General features: G+C 41.1%; 1 protein-coding gene across 1 annotated transcript in view; it reads right to left on the bottom strand.

Moving 5' to 3' along the window:
• gal3st2 (galactose-3-O-sulfotransferase 2) overlaps window positions 1-19,596 on the bottom strand; it is a 50,237-nt gene extending 30,641 nt beyond the window's left edge. Inside the window, exon 1 of the mRNA XM_080053556.1 lies at window positions 19,481-19,596. Coding sequence (XP_079909682.1) covers window positions 19,481-19,536 — 56 coding nt within the window. The 5' untranslated portion in view covers window positions 19,537-19,596. The remainder of the gene's footprint in view (window positions 1-19,480) is intronic.
• Between the last annotated feature and the right edge of the window lie 215 nt (window positions 19,597-19,811).

Below are 19,811 nucleotides of genomic sequence, written 5' to 3'. Positions count from 1 at the left end.
GACTGCAGTCGCGAGGGAGTCTCTAAACTGTCTCCAAACGTTCGCGGAGGTCTCAATTTCCTCGCATGAGTCGCAGAGCCGCGCAGTCCTGTCGCATGAATTTTGAACATGTTCAAAAAAAGTGTGCGACAAATCTAGTCTCAAAATAGTCTCAGAGTGGTCGCATGTGTCTCAAACGCGTCGCAAACCCTTCTCAGTGTAGTCTCCGCGAGTCAGAAAGTGCGAGCAATGTGAGACAACTTTGCGAGGGTTTGGCGATATATGAAACTAAATTGTGACTGATTTGAGACAAAAATGAGACTGACATTCCGTTCGTGCGACACTCGCCAGACGTTCGCGAGACATAAATGCGACCTCCTGGCAAGTGTTGGCCAGGACATTCGCAAACGTGTCGTGAGGAACCAACTCAGTGAGACTGCAAGTGAAAATTGTCGCTAATTCGCATATTTTGTCGCAATGTTGTGTCTCCAACTTGTCGCACACTGTCGCAGCCCAGTGAGATAGGGGCTTTAAAGAAACTCCAAAGAGTTTTGCTAACTTGCATTTTAGGACAACATCTGCTGATTGCTTGTTTTTTAGCCTTGAAGAAGTAAACTGCCTACTAAAGAATTTGGCACATACAGATGTATGACGCATTCATGTGCACAGTGGTTGAGAGTTGATGAGGAAAGCTTTGGAGGAGGAATGACTCCCATATTCTGTTATCAGACATTGTATGAAGAATAACACCTGTGCTGAGATGAATTTCTGGGAATATCTGCCTAATTAAAAATGTTTCTGCTTTCGCAAGCAAAATTGAGGGCCAGACACACACAAACCGAGTGACTTCGCATATACAACTTTTGGACCATAAATATCAGTGCTATTTCTGTTCAGTTTTTGTATTCAACCATGTACCAAACCAGATACATTGTTGTTTGACCCTTGTATGCTGTTACAAGTAAATATTCATTCTGCTCCGAAGATGCCTGACTCAGTTTCTTTATACAAACACTTGGGTTGTTTGTTGAAATAATTCTATTATCAGAAATGTTAACTCATTTCCATGCATGCAAACTCATAATCCATGAAAAAGGTGAGAAGTCCGAAAACAATCCCCGGTAGGGAGGTCTGGGGCATCCCCCCAGAAGATTTTTTTGTGATTTGAACATTTAAGAGAAGCAATTTGGTGTATTCTGGTGAGAAGATAAGGACAAAGAAAACTTTTATTTTTATCAGATAAATAGTCAAATGAGCAAAACAAGTTAGTCAGCCAACCTTCTTGACTTTTACTATAGCCTATTTACCAAGAAAAACGTTAAAAACAGCTTAGAAAAACGGTAAAAAATGCTGGCAAAACCAGCTTTAAATAAGACAGAAAAAAACATGGAGCCTCAAATCAATCACACCAAATTCCCTTACAATAAAATAACTATTTATATTGTGGCAAACAGGATTTGCCTTATCTTTGCTACACAACCATTAATCAAACACATAAGAATACACTCTGTCCCCATAGTTAATCTCGTGTTCACGCACTCACACACGCACACTCACACACCTCAGTCGTGCGCAGGAATATAATGGTGCAAAATGGGACGATAGTGGAGGAAACAGGTGAGTGTGTTGTTTCGGCGCTGATCTGCTATAATCACTACATTCACCTCAGGTGTGTCGGCCAGAACACCACGCACGCATCATTCAAAAACCGTGAAAACAGCAATAGACAAAAGCACATTATTAATCTACAGTGACAATCCGCCAACCACGGCCGTTAATCAGCGCGCATAATTTTTTTTAATTTTTTTAACCTTTATTTAACCAGGCAAAATTGCTTGAGGTCAAATGGCCTCTTTTCCGAGCAAGGCCTGGCCAAAATGGCAGCAGCTAGAATGAATAAAATACAAGACAAGAAGAAAGCACAGACATGAGAAAACCGACACGAAAGCACATACATGAGAAAACAGAGACAAATACATACATACATTTCAGTGGGTGAAAAAGAAGAACAGTGTTCAGACAATGATAAAGTGCTACTCCGTGAAACATTGACACACTCCAAAATTTGCCATTAAAAAACATGTGAGCCGAGTTTTAAAATAATTCATAGTGATGAGTTCTTGTAATTTGAGTGTTTTTTGTAAAGTGTTCCAGGCGGAGGGAGCAGAGTACATGAAAGCCCTTTTCCCAAACTCAGTACGAGTTCTGGGGACAGAGGTGGAAAGAAAGTCCAGAGAGCGTAAACTGTATGATGGATTTGATTTAAAAGTGAGGTATGTGCAGAGATATGAGGGGAGTAGTCCAGTAATTGCTTTGTAAATGAAGGTGTACCAGTGAAGAAGCCTGCGAGCTGACAAGGACAGCCAGCCTACTTTAGAATACAGGGTGCAATGATGGGTGAGTGATTTACAGCCGGTAATGAATCTTAAAGCACAATATGATGATATGTAGCATCAAGCATATGCAGTGAAGTAGAGCAGGCATTCATGTACAGTACATCACCATAATCTAACAATGGGATAAAAGTAGCAGCAATTAGCCTTTTTTTAGAAACAAAAGAAAAACAGGATTTATGCCTGAAATAAAAGCCCAATCTCACTTTTAGTTTCTTTGCCAGGTTCTCAATATGGGGTTTAAAAGACAAATTGTCGTCAAGGATCATACCAAGGTATTTATAAGTGGAAACAGTCTCAATAAGTGTACCTTGAGCTGTAAATAAAGTGGGCCAACAGTTAGTTTTATCCCTAGATTTAGTGAAGATCATCATTTTAGTTTTATCTACATTAAGTACTCTTAAGGACAGGAGTTGGGCTTCCATTTCTTTAAAAGCAACTTGCAAGTGTTCAACAGCCATTAACACAGATTCTCCAAAACAATAAATAATAGTATCGTCAGCATAAAAATGGGCATTTGCATTTTGAACATATTTTCCCAAATCATTGATATAAATTGTAAACAACAAGGGACCTAATATAGAGCCTTGTGGCACCCCCTTGTGGACAGCCAAAGTATCAGAGAAGCAGCCATCAATTTTGACAGATTGAGTCCTAACTGAAAGATAGTTAGAAAACCAACCAACAGCAGAATTAGACAGTCCTATATTAGCCAACCTTTGCAACAATACCTCGTGGTCCACTGTATCGAAGGCCTTGGAAAAATCAATAAAAAGAGAAGCACAGTGTTTTTTGCTATCCAGGGCCATAACAATATACAGGTCCTTCTCATATAATTAGCATATTGTGATAAAGTTCAATATTTTCTGTAATGTACTGATAAACATTAGACTTTCATATATTTTAGATTCATTACACACAACTGAAGTAGTTCAAGCATTTTATTGTTTTAATATTGATGATTTTGGCAAAAAAGTAAAGAAAAACCAAAAATCCCTATCTCAAAAAATTAGCATATTTCATCCGACCAATAAAAGAAAAGTGTTTTTAATACAAAAAAGTCAACCTTCAAATAATTATGTTCAGTTATGCACTCAATACTTGGTCGGGAATCCTTTCGCAGAAATGACTGCTTCAATGCGGCGTGGCATGGAGGCAATCAGCCTGTGGCACTGCTGAGGTGTTATGGAGGCCCAGGATGCTTCGATAGCGGCCTTAAGCTCATCCACAGTGTTGGGTCTGGTGTCTCTCAACTTCCTCTTCACAATATCCCACAGATTCTCTATGGGGTTCAGGTCAGGAGAGTTGGCAGGCCAATTGAGCACAGTAATACCATGGTCAGTAAACCATTTACCAGTGGTTTTGGCACTGTGAGCAGGTGCCAGGTCTTGTTGAAAAATGAAGTGTTCATCTCCATAAAGCTTTTCAGCAGATGGAAGCATGAAGTGCTCCAAAATCTCCTGATAGCTAGCTGCATTGACCCTGCCTTTGATAAAACACAGTGGACCAACACCAGCAGCTGACATGGCACCCCAGACCATCACTGACTGTGGGTACTTGACACTGGACTTCAGGCATTTTGGCATTTCCTTCTCCCCAGTCTTCCTCCAGACTCTGGCACCTTGATTTCCGAATGACATGCAAAATTTGCTTTCATTCGAAAAAAGTACTTTGGACCACTGAGCAACAGTCCAGTGCTGCTTCTCTGTAGCCCAGGTCAGGCGCTTCTGCCGCTGTTTCTGGTTCAAAAGTGGCTTGACCTGGGGAATGCGGCACCTGTAGCCCATTTCCTGCACACGCCTGTGCACGGTGGCTCTGGATGTTTCTACTCCAGACTCAGTCCACTGCTTCCGCAGGTCCCCCAAGGTCTGGAATCGGCCCTTCTCCACAATCCCCCTCAGGGTCCGGTCACCTCTGCTGGTTGTGCAGCGTTTTCTGCTACACTTTTTCCTTCCCACAGACTTCCTACTGAGGTGCCTTGATACAGCACTCTGGGAACAGCCTATTGGCTCAGAAATTTCTTTCTGTGTCTTACCCTCTTGCTTGAGGGTGTCAATGATGGCCTTCTGGACAGCAGTCAGGTCGGCAGTCTTACCCATGATTGCGGTTTTGAGTAATGAACCAGGCTGGGAGTTTTTAAAAGCCTCAGGAATCTTTTGCAGGTGTTTAGAGTTAATTAGTTGATTCAGATGATTAGGTTAAGAGCTCGTTTAGAGTACCTTTTCATGATATGGTAATTTTTTGAGATAGGAATTTGGGGTTTTCATGAGCTGTATGCCAAAATCATCAGTATTAAAACAACAAAAGACCTGAAATATTTCAGTTGGTGTGCAATGAATCTAAAATATATGAAAGTTCAATTATTATCATTACATTATGGAAAATAATCAACTTTATCACAATATGCTAATTATATGAGAAGGACCTGTAATTTACTACTTTAGTAGCTGCTGTGACTGTACTGTGTGATTTTCTAAAACCAGATTGAAAACAAGATAAAATGTCATTAAGACTCAAGAAATCCTTCAACTGATCACTAACCAGGCTTTCTAAAATCTTGGCTAAAGGAGACAGATTTGAAATAGGCCTGTAGTTACTGAGGCTGGACGGTTCACCACCTTTTAAGAGGGGAAGAACGTTTGCCGTTTTCCATATTTTTGGGATTTCCTTACTAGTTAGAGTTAAATAAAAAATTTAGGTAAAAAATAAACACCTATATTATCTGGCCCTGTTGGTTTTTTGGAATCTGATTTCATAAGGGCTTTATGTACTTCCGAAACAGTGAAGGGTCTAAAGTTAAATTTATTATCCAAAGGGGGTTCAGCAAAAGCAAGTGGAGCAAAATCAATGCAAACGGCCGTAAAACAACGGTTGGCAAACTCCGAATGTATTTAAAAAATGATTCACATAAACCAAGTAGGTACATTAACACGGTTAAATAATAGTACTGCGGCTACTTGAACGCTCCGATGACTCTGAGACTCATCCCTGCAGATGCTCTGACTGACTGATGTCACCAAATGACCGTCTAAGCTCATATGATAGGAGTTAACATCCGTCAATCATAGTTAGTCACTATGGTCACTCCACTTTCTTAATAGGGCCATGCTCCACACCACACACACACACACACACACACACAATGACAATGTCATATTGCATTTAACAGTTAGTTTTTCCTGTTCATCTGGCATAACCACTCTGGCAACATTAGAAAAGCATTGTACTGTACAGTATTTTTGGACATAAAGTTAGTTAATTTCTTGAATAAAATTATTTTAGCTCTAAAATGATTTAATTATCCGGCTGTGGCCATCACAGATAACTTGTCATCCTTTAAAAGTTAAGAGACCTGCTCTACAATTAATCACAATAATCTGATTGACTTGACAGTTGTGTTCTGATTAAACAAAAATGGATGCTGGCATAGCATATGTGCAATCATCACATTGGTTTGCGTTACTACTGTCTACCTTTCTTTATATGTCCATGCTGTCTACAGCACCGTTACTTGGTAGGCGGGTTTATGCCGCGGACGGACAGCAGCTGTCAGAGTAAACAAACAGTCTATGGATCAGCTGTTGAACGGCGCAGGCTCGTCCATATGCAGATTGATGTTTAATGTTTGTTTTACCTTTTCTGAGAGATGATGCATAGGGGTGACACCCAAAGTTATCCATGCGGTGTCTGTGCTGCCATCAGGATGGATTAAAAGCCATTATACAGCCCATAATCATCATGCAGCGGCAGCAGGACAGAGCGTTAGCTCCTTAGCATCCTGCTGTTAGCCGTTCAAACCAGGCCCCCAGGATGCTGCCTTCTCCGAGCAGCCAGCATGGACTAGTGGCCAACCCATTGGTACTGCATGCTGTGAATGGGAGCTTATTTTCATGGTAGCCCTAAGGCAGATTTCCCCGTCCACACAATACAAGCGGCGAACAAGATTGTGTCGCCGCAAAATTTTTCTGGATATCAATCATAGGCTCAAACTTATCTTGAGACCATATACTATTAAAACTGAAGTTTTTTCATTTCAAAACGCCACATAAAGCGTTTTATTAGCCCAACGGCTTTTAACGGCTTTCAGTTTGTTTTCGAGGGAGGAGGAGGGAGCGGCACGTCATACACTTGGGCGTGCCAGGGCTTACATGAAAGCAATATGGCAGCTTCCTTGTTGCTTCTCTGCGCCTGAGCAGCTTTCATAGGAATGAATGGGCACCATTTTTCAATACGGTGTCCATTTCTTTATATGTCCATGGTTCAAACGAGCCCCGTGAAAATCCGCGTTTATACGATTCCCCAATCCATCTTGGTAGATACTTGCTTGATGGTTATATTTTGTCTGGAAAGGACCTAGTCCTTTTAATGACATGATCAAGTAGCTTGCCAGCCTAGCCTGAGTTGATATTAGTTATGTTGGTCTTGACTCTTGAATATGACCGCTTTGGGCAGCAGACCGAACATGTGACTGTATCAGTCACTGTAATTGGTTCATTGTTTACTGTACGTATGACGACAACACGTTAGGGCGAGCACCCCCGGAACCCATAGAGATTGCATTGCGAAGCCTGCAGTTTGAAAAAAATAAGTTTTACATTGAAGTCTATGAGAGCGCTCAGGGCAATTTTCAACCAGCCCGAAATCGCCCCAGAGTGACGGTACAGAGCACAGACGCTGATTGTACAATGATATTCAGACTTAGATGCAGGTAAAAACTGTATTGAAATAATAAATTATGATTGTAATTTTTTTTCATTATTATTATCCTTATTATATTTTAGTTTTTTGCTGGTATGGCTCAAGGAGGGCGTCGCCCTATCGCCCTCTATGGGCGAGCCGCCGCTGCTTGGGTTATTATTTTGGGTTTGAAAATACAGAGTACAAAGCACATATAAAGTCCATGGTTCAGGTTGTCTATGTCATTGTTATGCTAATTAGTTCACTCCTTTAGCTATCAAGCTATTAAACACAAACTACTGATCTGTGAACCTGTTGTCACTGGCATGTCAATGTGCAATTGCTGTTTTGTGTCTATTTAGTTTATTTATTTTTGTGGATAGGATAGACTGTAAAAATTAATTTCCCCTTTGAGATAATTCAATGATTCTAAAGCCTGGTCTCAAATCTGCAAGGAGATTTTCATACTGTATGGAAATAACTGAAACCACTAGTTGCCTTCCACTTACTAGAGACGCAATAAAACTGCAAATCACTAGGTGCAAAACACTCTGCCTATGAGGACAGAGAGTTTGGAGACATCATGGTGTAATTATGGGGGAAAAGAGGTTTCCCCAGGCCACAGCAACATCTGGAGCCAAGCCTCACCCTCCCCCAAGCCTCCCTCTGCTACCTTCACAAACATACATGCACTTTTTACCTCTGAGTGTAAGTTTAAAGGTCTCTCCAGGTAAGCCACTCTATCATTTAAAGGTTTCCTGGTATCTCTCTCCCTGCAGTGTGCTGAAAGGAGCTCAGTCAAATGCACAGCCATAAAAACCATGGGACAGTGGAAGTGTAGATTGTGTTCTCCTTGAATAAGTAAACTGAGGACAAACACAGCATAACCTCACTGCCCAGAGTTTATGATTAAATGAATGAACAAAGTTAAAGGACTGCAAAGACCTGTTTATCAGTCAGCCCATGCCGACATTATCATCTATAAATGCTCAACGATTAAAAACTTTGACAATAATGCCCCAATAAATATTCCCCCCCTCCTCCTCCTCCGCACACACTTCCTTTGTCAACGTGAACGCGCAGTGGACACAAACGGAGGCGCGTTGCCGCAGCAGTTCACAGCTGCTGCGCTGCACACACACCTACTCCCCGGCCTGCCCTGCCCCACCAGCGAGGTAACACATACATTGAATGGAGTCAAGAGTGTATTGTTTGCCCCCTAAGCCTCAGTTGCCAAGCTATAACTTGCATTTATTTGTCTCTGTTTTAAAGTAGCCTCTATCATGCAGAGCCACACAGCTGAGCATAAATTAGCCGACTGTCCTGCTTAACAAGCTAGCCCAAAACAAAAATAGATATGACGTGATGAACACAACTAATGTCGGCGGAGTTTGTCATTGGTACAGCATGTGAATCTATCAGTATGCGAATATTTAGTGTTGTTTAGGTTTACTTTAGGCTATATAATTAACACTTACAGTAATTTATTTGCTAAATGACAAACAGGCAATTCCCAATTGCCTGCAGAAAAAGTAGCCTTGTGCCTGGTTGTAATGTAACCAAGCAGTCTTATTTTATATGGTTGGTCTCTTTTTATTTACAAATTGCAGTATAATGCCTAGAAAGGAGAGGTTAAAAAGGAAAAAGAAAGGGAGCTACAGCAGGCAGCCCACAGGAGCAGCTCTCTGCTCTCCTGGATGAAAGCATCCACCAGCAGCAAGGAGGAAGATGAAGATGAAAGGTCAGAGTCAAGACCAGAGTCATGTTAACTGTTCAGGGCCTTTTAAAGCTCAGATTTTAATGTTGAACTGTTCCTCAAATGTTATTGAAATATCTTAAAAGCTGTCCACACATTTTATTTTAACTACGCAAAGTGGGTTGGTGGTACTAAATCAGTCATGAAGCTATAAGCTAATTATATTATTTTGTCCCAACCATAAGTTATTTCTATGTTACAAGACTTGCAGTAATCTTGTATTTACCTTAATAGGATATTATTAGTACGGAGATCTGGGGCCTAACGAAGACTTCTAAGAGAGAATTTGGGATAAGGGATTATTCAAAAAAATCCGAAGCTGACTGTTTTTTTTTCAAACATGTAAATTTTTTCTTTCTGCTTTTTGGTAATTCTGTGTCTCCAAATTATTCCAGAAAATAGTACTAAATAGCCCACATTGACACAGGTGATTTAGCCTTAGCTTTCTTCTCAAAGTGCACCTGATTGATGAATTTTACTTTAAAAGGTTAACATTTTTCTTCGGGGGGGAGCATTCCCCGGGCCCCACTAGAAGGTCCAGGGTCCCAAACACAGTCTCCTAAATTCCTTTGAGAAAAACTCTATGTGTGGCCGGGTATTAAAAGTCATTAGGCCAGGGGGGGGGTTTTGTACAAGTACCCTTAAAATGATTTGGTCATTCATCGATAGAATATATTGTGCCCTTTTTTTTGCAATGAGCACCTGCCCCCCAAAATGTCTGTGCACGCCACTGCCCAGTGGCCTTGGGTATGAGCATTACAGGTACACAAGTAGAATGGCATACATTTGAACAACTATTAACACTTCAGTTAATAGTTAAACCCAGGGTCAGATGCGCTGCACAATGTTTATTTTCGGAATCATAGCCCTTTTTGATTTGCTTGCATATTCATTTCTTTCAGCCCTATCTCAACCCAACCGTTTAAGACATACAGTGCTGAGCATTTTGGAATTTTATTTAGTTTAACCATTAATTCATTGTTATCAATACCAGTATTTTTTTATATGAAATAACAGATGTTTGTTTACCAATTCAAGATTTTTTATTTTCCAGAAATCAATTCTTAAAGCAGACAAAACAAATGATTTGCCAACTTTTGTATGTGCAAAAGTTTGTGAATCCTGAGCTGCATTGCTTAAATCGAGCAGGTAAACACAATCAGGTTGGCCAAATTGAGTGATGAAATGGACCAATGTAATCAGAGATCTTTAGGGACGGAATTGGGCGGCACTAGATAAAACAAATATAAAATCAGGTCAGTTAGCCAAGAGTAAAGGAAATCTCAGAGGATCTCAGGAATAGAGCTGTGATGTTTCAAATTTGCCTGGGGACAGCTATAAATTGATTTAAAAAAAGTTTGAGCTCAATCGATCCACCGCGAGGCAAATCATTTACAAATGGAGAGCTTTAAGAGTGACTGAACATCTGCCTAGAAGTAGACTTCCTTCAAAAATATCCACAAGCGCCACAAGAAAAGTGATTTTTCAGTTAAAAGCCAACCCAAACATTACATGTAGTGATTTGCAGACCTCTTTTGCAGCATCTGGGACAGATGTGCATGGTTCCACGATAAGAAGAAAACTCAGTCAACATGGCTTTCAGGTTGCTGAAGAAGCCTCTGCTCTCAAAAAATAACAAAATTGCTTGTCACAAATTTGCCAGAGAGCACCTGAAGTCTTATTCTGTGGACAGATTAGTCCAGAATTGAACATAACAAAAACCGCCATGTTTGGGCTAAAACGCAACTCTGCCTGCCACCAAGAGAACCTTCTCCCAAGTGAAGAACGGTGGTGGCAAATGGTCTGCAAATCTCCAGATGTAATGTTTGGGTTGGCCTTTACCAGAAAAATCTCTTTTCTTGTGGCATTGTGGACATTTTTGAAGGGAGTCTACTTCCAGGCAGATGTTAAGTCACTCTTAAAGCTCTCCATTTGTAGATGATTTGCCTCAAGGTGGACCGATTGAGCTCAAACTTTTTTTAAATTAATTTATAGCTGTCCCCGGACAAATGTGCAACATCACATCAGATTTTCTTTCCCTTTTAGGTGTCTGACTTGTATGGATTCACTTTGGTGGGCCTAAACTGACCTGGTTTGATCTAGTACCTTTACCTGCCACTAGGCCCTGGGGCTGAGAGGTTTCATAGGCCCCCCCGGGCGGCGGTCTTACAATACAGATGCGTTAAAGCCATGTATGTCTACACCACAATATCTCTATTGATGAAATACAAAATCACTTATAGGCCTTTCACACCGCCGCAAAATCGGAGCTAGTTCTGGGCTTGTTCGGAGTTAGAGCCAGTGTTTTGGTTTCACACCGCCAGAGAGCCTGCTCCGGGCCGTAAAAACCGGGGGAACTCATACCCCAGGATTGAGCAGGGTTTGATAAGAACTGCTTGCGCGAACGGTTGGGGGAGGGATTATCCTGACCAACCAGAGCAACTCAAACCTCATGCCCGCCATATTTAAAAACACCGCTACTACGAGACGTAAACATAACATAATTACCGAACGTAGCGATCAAATTGACCGGCGAGAATACGCTGTATGGGTCCTGTTTGCTTAAGAAAGCAAAGCGAGAGCCAACAAGTGTAAAAATAAGACGTATTCGCCGCTGTTGTTGTGCTTAAAGCTAGCGGTAGCTTTAGCGTTAGCCACAAGAGCAGCGGCGTCGGGTGACGTACACACACGTTTACAGTGACGTCATGACGTTGCTCTCTTGCCGGCTCCATGGCTGTCTCCGGTCGATGTGAAACCAACCGGTTCATAACTGGGATAAGGCTGTAACCAGTTTTGAACTGACCCCAACACCAGCCTGGAACTGACTCTTGGTTCATTTTGGTGTGAAAGGCCTATTAAAGTAACATGTAAATAACCCCCTTTTGGTCTAATGACTTTTAATAACCAAACACACATGGTTGGTTACAGTGTTTTTCCAAGTTATTGAGGAGACAGCGGTGGGGTCCCAGGACCTTTTAGGGAGGAGAAAAATTAGAACCTTTTTAAAGTAAAATGCATCAATCTGGTGCACTTTGAGAAGAAAACTAAGGCTAAATCAACTGTGTCCTATGTGAGCTATTTTCTGGAATAATTTGGAGACAGAAATACCAAAAAGCAGAAACAAAAATATTCGGGTTTAAAAAATCCAGTCATTCAGCATTCCAATTTTTTTTTTAATAATCCCTTATCACAAATCTACTTCTCTCTTTGAATTCTTTGTTTTGTTTTTAATGACTCAACTCAATATAGGCCCTTGATCTGCATTGCCCCGAACAATGTTATTTAAACAAAATGAACAGAAATGTACTGGTGAATGATAGGCCAAAAAATAATGTGATTTTTTTTTCCTTTTTCTTTACTGGTTCATGATAGGCCCCTGTTCTCCGTACGCCCGCCCCCCCCCCCCTCCCCCTACGAAGATTAGGGGCCTATCATGAGCCAGTCAATAATTTATTGTTTTAAATGACAATGTTCGGGGCCTTCTTAGATCAGGGGCCTTTATTGAGACAGTAAAAAAAAAAAGAGGCCCCTAATCTTCGTAGGCCCTGGGGCTTCAGCCCAGGTAAGACCGTGCATAAAGGCGGCCCTGAGTGCCGCCCAATTTCTTCCCTAAAGATCCCTCATTACATTGGTCCATTTCATCACTCAATTTTGTCATGACTCAAGGCACGGCAGCCTCTCCTTCTCCTCTGTGTGTTGTTTGTTTTCCCTTGTCTGTCTGTTCCTCTTGTTCTCCCATTTGTTTGTCTCTAGCTGTATCCCATTACAGAGACCGCATCCTTGAAAGGACGCAGTCTCGTGGTCTATGAAGGCCATAGCCTGTGAAGGCCGATTCCAAGGCCGATTCCAAGGCCAACGAGCGTTGTTAAACGAGACGGTCTCCGCAGGTCTCCGTTTCGCTCTGTTTACGAGCATTTCTTGTGTGCGTAACAAGCCGTTACCTTGCGTGACGACTCGCCGCTCCTGTGCTGCCTAGCAACCCTGATTGCTGCCAACGGAAACAGCCTTGTCAACGGAGGAAAAAAGAAAAAGAAGTTGCCTACCAGACGAAAAGAAAAAAAAGTACAAGAAAAAAAAGAAAGGAAGATAAAAGTTAAGAAGATGGAGCAACACGTTGCCGTTTTGTTATTTTTTATTTTATTTTATGCCATCTCTGAAAAAAACGCAATGAATCTTGGGATATGTTGGGCCGCAAAGGATACATCTGATGCTGCCTTCAAAACCGTGAAACGAAGGCTGCATTTCTCGGCCGCATATGAGGAGCCTTGCAAGGAGCCTTGCAAATGGAACAACCTTTGCGCGCCGCTATGACGCAATCGGTCTTCAAATGCAGCCTTCGTAGACCGCAACCCCTGTATTGAGATTCACCCTCTGTGTTGGCATGTGGGCGTGGCGGCACTCCTGGGCAGACTGCTCCAGGTGAGGATCGTTGGCTAATTAGACTGTCTCTACTTAAGCCTCTGGACTCCAGTCATTCAGGGCCAGATTGTACAACCTACCGGAGCGGTAATATTCCCGAGATCGAGATTCTTTGTTTGTTGTTTTCTTTCCACATCTCCAGTGAGAGCTAGTTGTTTACTCTGCTTTCTCTTTCCTTCTGTCCTAGTTGCCTCCGCCGTTCACCCGTTCAACTTGCCTGCCTGCAGTTTCCGGACTCTCACCAGCCCATGCTCGCTACACCACTTAGCCATCCAGTGTACCTGCCTGTCTGTACAGATCCCCGGGATTTAATAAACATTGTTCAAACTGACTACCTGAGTTAGCGTTCTGCTTCTGGGTCCAATCCCCAAGTTACACAACAAATTTGGCCTACCTGATTGTGAAATATGTAGGATGTGGGGTGTAGATTATCAGGACAGCTGGGTCAAGGGAAGACGGAGTCAAGACAAACGTCTTTCCTTAATAGTCATTTTATAATGATGGAACGCCGGTTCCTTATCGGTGAAGTAATCCTTTAAGGTATCCTACTGTCGGTAGTGGAAACGCATACCAAATATAGTAGAGTGACCCTGCGGAACCGTGCCGAACCGAACTCTGCTGCTCAGACGAAATGATCGAGGCATAATCAAAGCAGTGACAGAAACCTTAGTGCTGTTGGTCGCGAGATTCACATCAACAGCTCATCAGATGAACCATCCATATCAAACCTGGACCAACCACCAAATGTTTAATGTTTATAAAAACATATTAGGCAGGCTGAGAAGAGTGAGTCCACTTTGCTCTGTCCTTCAATCAAGTGCTTTACAAAAAGCTCCATTTAGATCACTTATAACAATACAACCAAGACATGTTTCTTCTTTCCTCGACAAATAATCTTTCCACACGAAAACACACACACAGTCACACACACAACACTTCTTATCAGGGGTTTCCTCCTCTTATGGCAATTTACCTGGAAATGCCAAAATGGACACAGATATTAACCTGAATTAATAGAATGGTTATGTGACAAACTATTGACACTATTTGTTTTAATCTGGAACTTGAAATCAAATGTTTGTTTATTGGAAAATGTTAGTTATGAATAAATGAGAAAATCAAATGTATCTGAAGATCTTGTTTGGACTCTTTTTGGTGAAAGTGAGACAACTCTGAGAACAGAAAATAATTATTTTAGTTGAGATTAGATTTTTGATCACTGAGACAAATTCCAGATATATAATGCATGCTTATTTATAAGCCAATCAAGTGTTTTGTGGAATATCACAGTTATCTCAAGAGCTGTTTATTTCAGAAATATTTTCAGAAGTAAAGATTAGTCCAGTGTGAGAGAAACAATATATGTTTAAGACCTTAGGTTAGGCTCAGGCTGAGACAAGGAGTGGGTTATTTCTCAGGAGATACATTTAAGAAGTATGAGAAAATAGCCAAAATCTCCTTTTGATCTTTAATTGAGCTCAAGTATGTCTAGGAGAAAAACACTGGACAAAGAAGAGATCTTATTTTGAATCTGCCTTTCCTCTGGGTTAGCTCACACAATAGCCTTCAGCTAAATGGAAACCGGAGAGACCGTGTAGATTGGATACAATGGCTGATACTATGAGACAGAGGAATACGGCAACGACAACGGAAACAAGAAAAAGGAAGCAAGAAGCCGGACTAGAGTTAATATTAGACTGGCTTTTACACATTGTTGAGAGCTTCACTAAATAGTGGGCTGCAAGTCCAACGCTAAATAAATCAATCTTACACCAAAAAGTTGTCTCTTTCTGGTTAATTTTCAACTTAGCTTTATAAGTTTGGAACCTTACAAACACATCTATATGAGTTATTAGCAATTAGCCACAGCCTATAGACATCAAGTCAACAGCTGGACAACACCCCCTGGACTCAACGACTCCCCGTTACAGTACAGGATGCTGCGGGGGCAGCGTGCTCCCCCAGTGTCTGAGCTGTGACACCTCCCCTCCCCGAGACCCTTCCCCCCTCCAAAATGTGCAAGTCTTTTTGTTTGTGATGTTTTTAATATGTTGCTTATGTGCTGAGGAGTTTTTTTCCTTATCACTACACTGGGCCCCCTTTAGAGAAGCCTGGGGCCAATCCGAATAGTCTTTTTTGCATAGGAAATTTCCTTTCCTATCGAGATGAACCGGAAGTGCTCGGCGGATAGGTGATCCGAATTCTCAAAATGCTTAGGAAAGGCATAGGAAAGGAGCCTCGATTCATCCTTTAACCCTCCTTTAGCATAGGTTACTCCAGACCAACCTATGCGAAAGGAAAGGAGATAGTGGTATCCCATAATCCTTTACGGCGGCAAGATTTAAAGCAACAGGCCACCACCGGAGTTTACCGACTCTACACGAATACGAACGAGAGGTAAAACAGAAGAGAGGAGAGGAGAAGAAAAGAGAGGAAGATTTAACTCGGCTAAAACAAAATACCCCCCCCCCATTAAGATAATAAAGAACTCATAAAAGACCAACATCAAAATAGTTATTTTCGTAGCACATCATTTACACCATAAGAAAATAAAATACCAACTTCACATTTAATGAAGTTACTGGGGGCAGTTCATTTCAACATCAACATAAGTGTAGCCTCTTTTTATTCCACATGTGAATTGGGATATATGGGAGTGATTCTCACTCTGTTGGCGACAACCTGATTAAAATCAATATGAAAAGAACGCATGGATCAAACGAGCGCTTGTTGTATTCAATTTTCGGAGAATAGTGTAGTTTCACGCTAGTGACTCACGTCAGCAATACTCGCCGTCGCGCAATGACGTTGGTTAGGAAAAGTGGAGTCGAATTCATTTGAAACAGTGCTGTCTTTTCCTATGTTCGATAGGAAGCACCTTTCATATCTCCTTAACCCCGATGACGTTTAGGGGTTAAGGTATAGGAAAGGAGGTTCATAGGTTAGGAGATTGGACTATTCGGATAGGCCCCTAGTCTGGGAATTAACTTTTTCCCCCTCATTTTCCCTCTTGTTTTCCTTTTCCTATCTATGATAAGGGGCGCAGCCCATGCTAGACAACCAGTTCATCCCACCTGTCTCCCATGTTTGTTCACTGTCTTCTTATGTTTCTTGGCGGGGTGTAACTGTTAACTGAATTTCGTTGCTCTGAAACATTTGCAATGACAAATAAAGTTGATTGATTGATTGAACAGCTTAATAATGTAACACAAATAAACCCAAGTTACTCCACAGGCGAACAACAGGCTGGAGACGCTAGCGCCATATTTACGCAAAATACGATAATACTGAACCTTCTCATTCCACACAGTTTGGCTTCTCATTACTAGTATTACTGGTGTTTGTGACCCATCAGAATCTGGTTGCAGAGGCACAGGCTTCGCTTCTCAACAAATGCAAGTTTTACTTGTTTTGGAGTTTTTATACATGTTGCATTTGTACTTTTACTTCTTCCACCCCTGATTATAAGCATGTTTCTAGTAAGACAATTACAACTTGTGGAGTCCTAGTTTATGTCGGAGTCTGTTTCGTCACCCAGGCCCTTTTGGAAATGAAAGTATAAGACCTCCCTGTACTTCAAAACCGTACATTAAGGAAACATTGAACAGACAGATGATTACAGCCTCTGGTGTTTTTTTTTCTTTTGACAGTGCAGTTGTGCTCAAAGACTGACGGCACCAATTCAGTGTATCCTTTGGTCATTCGATTTTCATTTTACAAAGGGATAATAAAAAACATAAAAATGAGTCCTCCATTGTTGTTTTGCTACCTGTGAAGACGGAGACGCACAGTATGCATGTTTACAGTCACGTCATAGAGCATATAGCCATGGGAAACCGGTTGTTCTCTGGTTCCAAGGTTGAACCAAACACAAAACTGCACAAGCACCAGCCCAGAACTAGAACCAAGTTCACAATGGCGGAAAAGGGGTAAGTGACTAACCATATATCATCAAATCATTAATCATTTAGATACATGCTATGATGATACATTTAGTTCAGTTTAGAATGAAAATAACAAAAACGTGTTACTACCGTTTAGGACAAGGTCATTGGAAAAATAAATTATATAAGAATTCATCCTATGTGGAACAGGAACGGCCATACCAAATTCAATAGCAATCCATCTACTAGTGGTTGAGAAACTTAAGACTTAACTAAATATATCAAAGAATAACAGGTAGAGCAACCAACAAACACAAACTTTTTAGACCAAGACTGTAGTCCTGTCTGACCTTGGATTGGACTCAAGGTAACAACAGCGACCTACGTCCTGGCATACTGTTACACTATCCAATCAGCAAAGTGTAATCTGATCCTGATAGAACACAACATTCCACTCTGGCGGGAACCTGTATTAGGATATCTATTAACCACCCGATCCTGATTAGGCCTTCTGATTTGGGTGCTATTTACATATGTCCGGTAGGTTCATATAGTTTAAAGATTTGTCCCTTTAAAATTATTTATTTTTAGGGCCACAACAAACAATTATTTTGCTTATTACTCAATTAATATAATAACGCATTATCAAAAATACATTTAATAAAATTTGTATGTATGTTGTCTTTATATTGTAAATATATTATTATATTTTATCCAATCATCAAATAAATAAAAGATGCTGTAAGAAAGCTCAGCAGACAAATGTAATGTGCATGGATTAAGGCTACTTTTGTGGAAAAAGTCATCCACAGTGCTTTGTCTGGTCCTGAGGAAGAGACACATATAGCATAGGGAATATACTATAGGTAAGTGGCATATATTTATATATAATTGTAATTTCTTCATCACTGCTGTGTTATTGATATACACTTTAATGAAATAATTTACTGGATTTAATAGCAACACTCTCCCTGAACTTGAGAATCGGTATTTTTACTTAAATACTACGTCTCACGGCAACGCAACCTGAAGCAAAAATGAAACCTAGCATCGATGTGTCTGATGTCAAGGTGGAACAGTTAATAATTAATATTAATAAATTGGACATGGTCACTAAACACAACAATGTGTTGCTCCACCTGCAGCGGCGTAGCACCAAATTCTGGACCCCTATACAAGAAATCCTGATGGGACCCCTGAGAGGCGGTCTTACAATACAAATGAGTAAAAGCTATGTTTGTCTAGAGTCCAAAACGTATTAGTGACTAGTCCCTCTCTGAGCCAGATTACACCACAATATTTCTATTGATGAATGACCAACGGGCCGGATTTGGCCCGCGGGCCTTGAGTTTGACACGTGCGGTCTAGAGCCTAAACACAACTCTCTTTAAGACCCCCATCTGCCATCTGCATCAGTCTGCTCTGATTGGCCAGGTTCCCTCGTGGCAACAGGCACTGCCCCCTAGCTTCACTGCTACACTGCATGGACCTATCAGCTACACTGTGAAGTGAAAAGAGCAGACTGCAGTTCGCGCACAGGCAGATTTGAGCAGGCAGGGGAGGACGGGGCAGGGACGCGCCTGAGCGTGTAGCAGCAATACCATACATGGAAAATCTGTGTTGTACACGCAACGCAATCCAGGAAATTAGTTTTGAGCGCTGTGCACAGCCACCCCAGACAGTCAGCAGGAAATACGTCTAAATGCATGTTTGTCATTATCTGACACTTTGGTATCGTTTAACATGACTATTAAACATTATACCAACATTTATAGGTCAGAAGAGATTAAAAAGCATAATAAGTGCTCTTTAATAAGTTACGTAAAAGATTGATGATGACATTTTTTTTACAGAATAAGATTCTGTTAAATGACAAAACGAACATTTAGAACGGTAACCCTTTTTGACTATTAAGTGTATATAGCATTTTCAACTTTTTTTTAAATGTATTTCAGTCACGGTCTGATCAGTTAAAATGATGAACTAAATAGTCTATTCAGATCGTCATCTTAACTGATCAGGTTCCTTAGACAAAGCAACATATGGAACATACCAAGCTAAAGTATATTTAAATAGCTATAAGGCAACCAGTCCAACTCCACTTATTTGTTGTTCAATCAAAAAGAACAACTATAAGGTCCATTTAAAGTGTTAATCAGTCATCTTATTATAGGCTACATTGACCAGTACCTACATGATTTCAGTTTGGACCTGTGAACTCAGGCTGCAGCAGGAGAGAGCTGCTAGGTGTACTCTTACATAGAGATAGCCTACATTTGAGAAGGCTGAAGTCAAATTGGTCAGGATGGTTTTTACAAGGACATTAAAAGAGTTAGAAAAGAGCAACAGAGTTACAACATGACTGGACTTACGGGGTTACAGAACTCAAATGTTGGTTTCTGATCCATCTCCTCTGTTGGGACGGCATCTCCTTGAAGCCCCAGATAAACTGCCACTCCGAATGTCTCAACGATTACCTCTCTCTATCCCTCTCCCTGTGTGTGTGTGTGTGTGTGTGTGTGTGTGTGTGTGTGTGTGGCTCACACTAAACTCCTCCTGCTGAACCATCGTCACTTTCACAAATGAGGCCAAGACAGAAAGGAAAGAGGGAGAGCTATACTCTTGGAATTTCAGTAACAAATTACCATGACCATAATTTAACATCTTTGTAAAAGCAAGTTGGAAAATGTGATATTGTAAGTA

The sequence above is a fragment of the Ammodytes marinus genome (genome assembly GCF_949987685.1).
Source record: "Ammodytes marinus genome assembly, chromosome: 3".
Lineage (NCBI taxonomy): Eukaryota > Metazoa > Chordata > Actinopteri > Uranoscopiformes > Ammodytidae > Ammodytes > Ammodytes marinus.
Note: the sequence above shows the minus strand (reverse complement) of the source record. Positions and strands in the feature narration are given on the sequence as shown.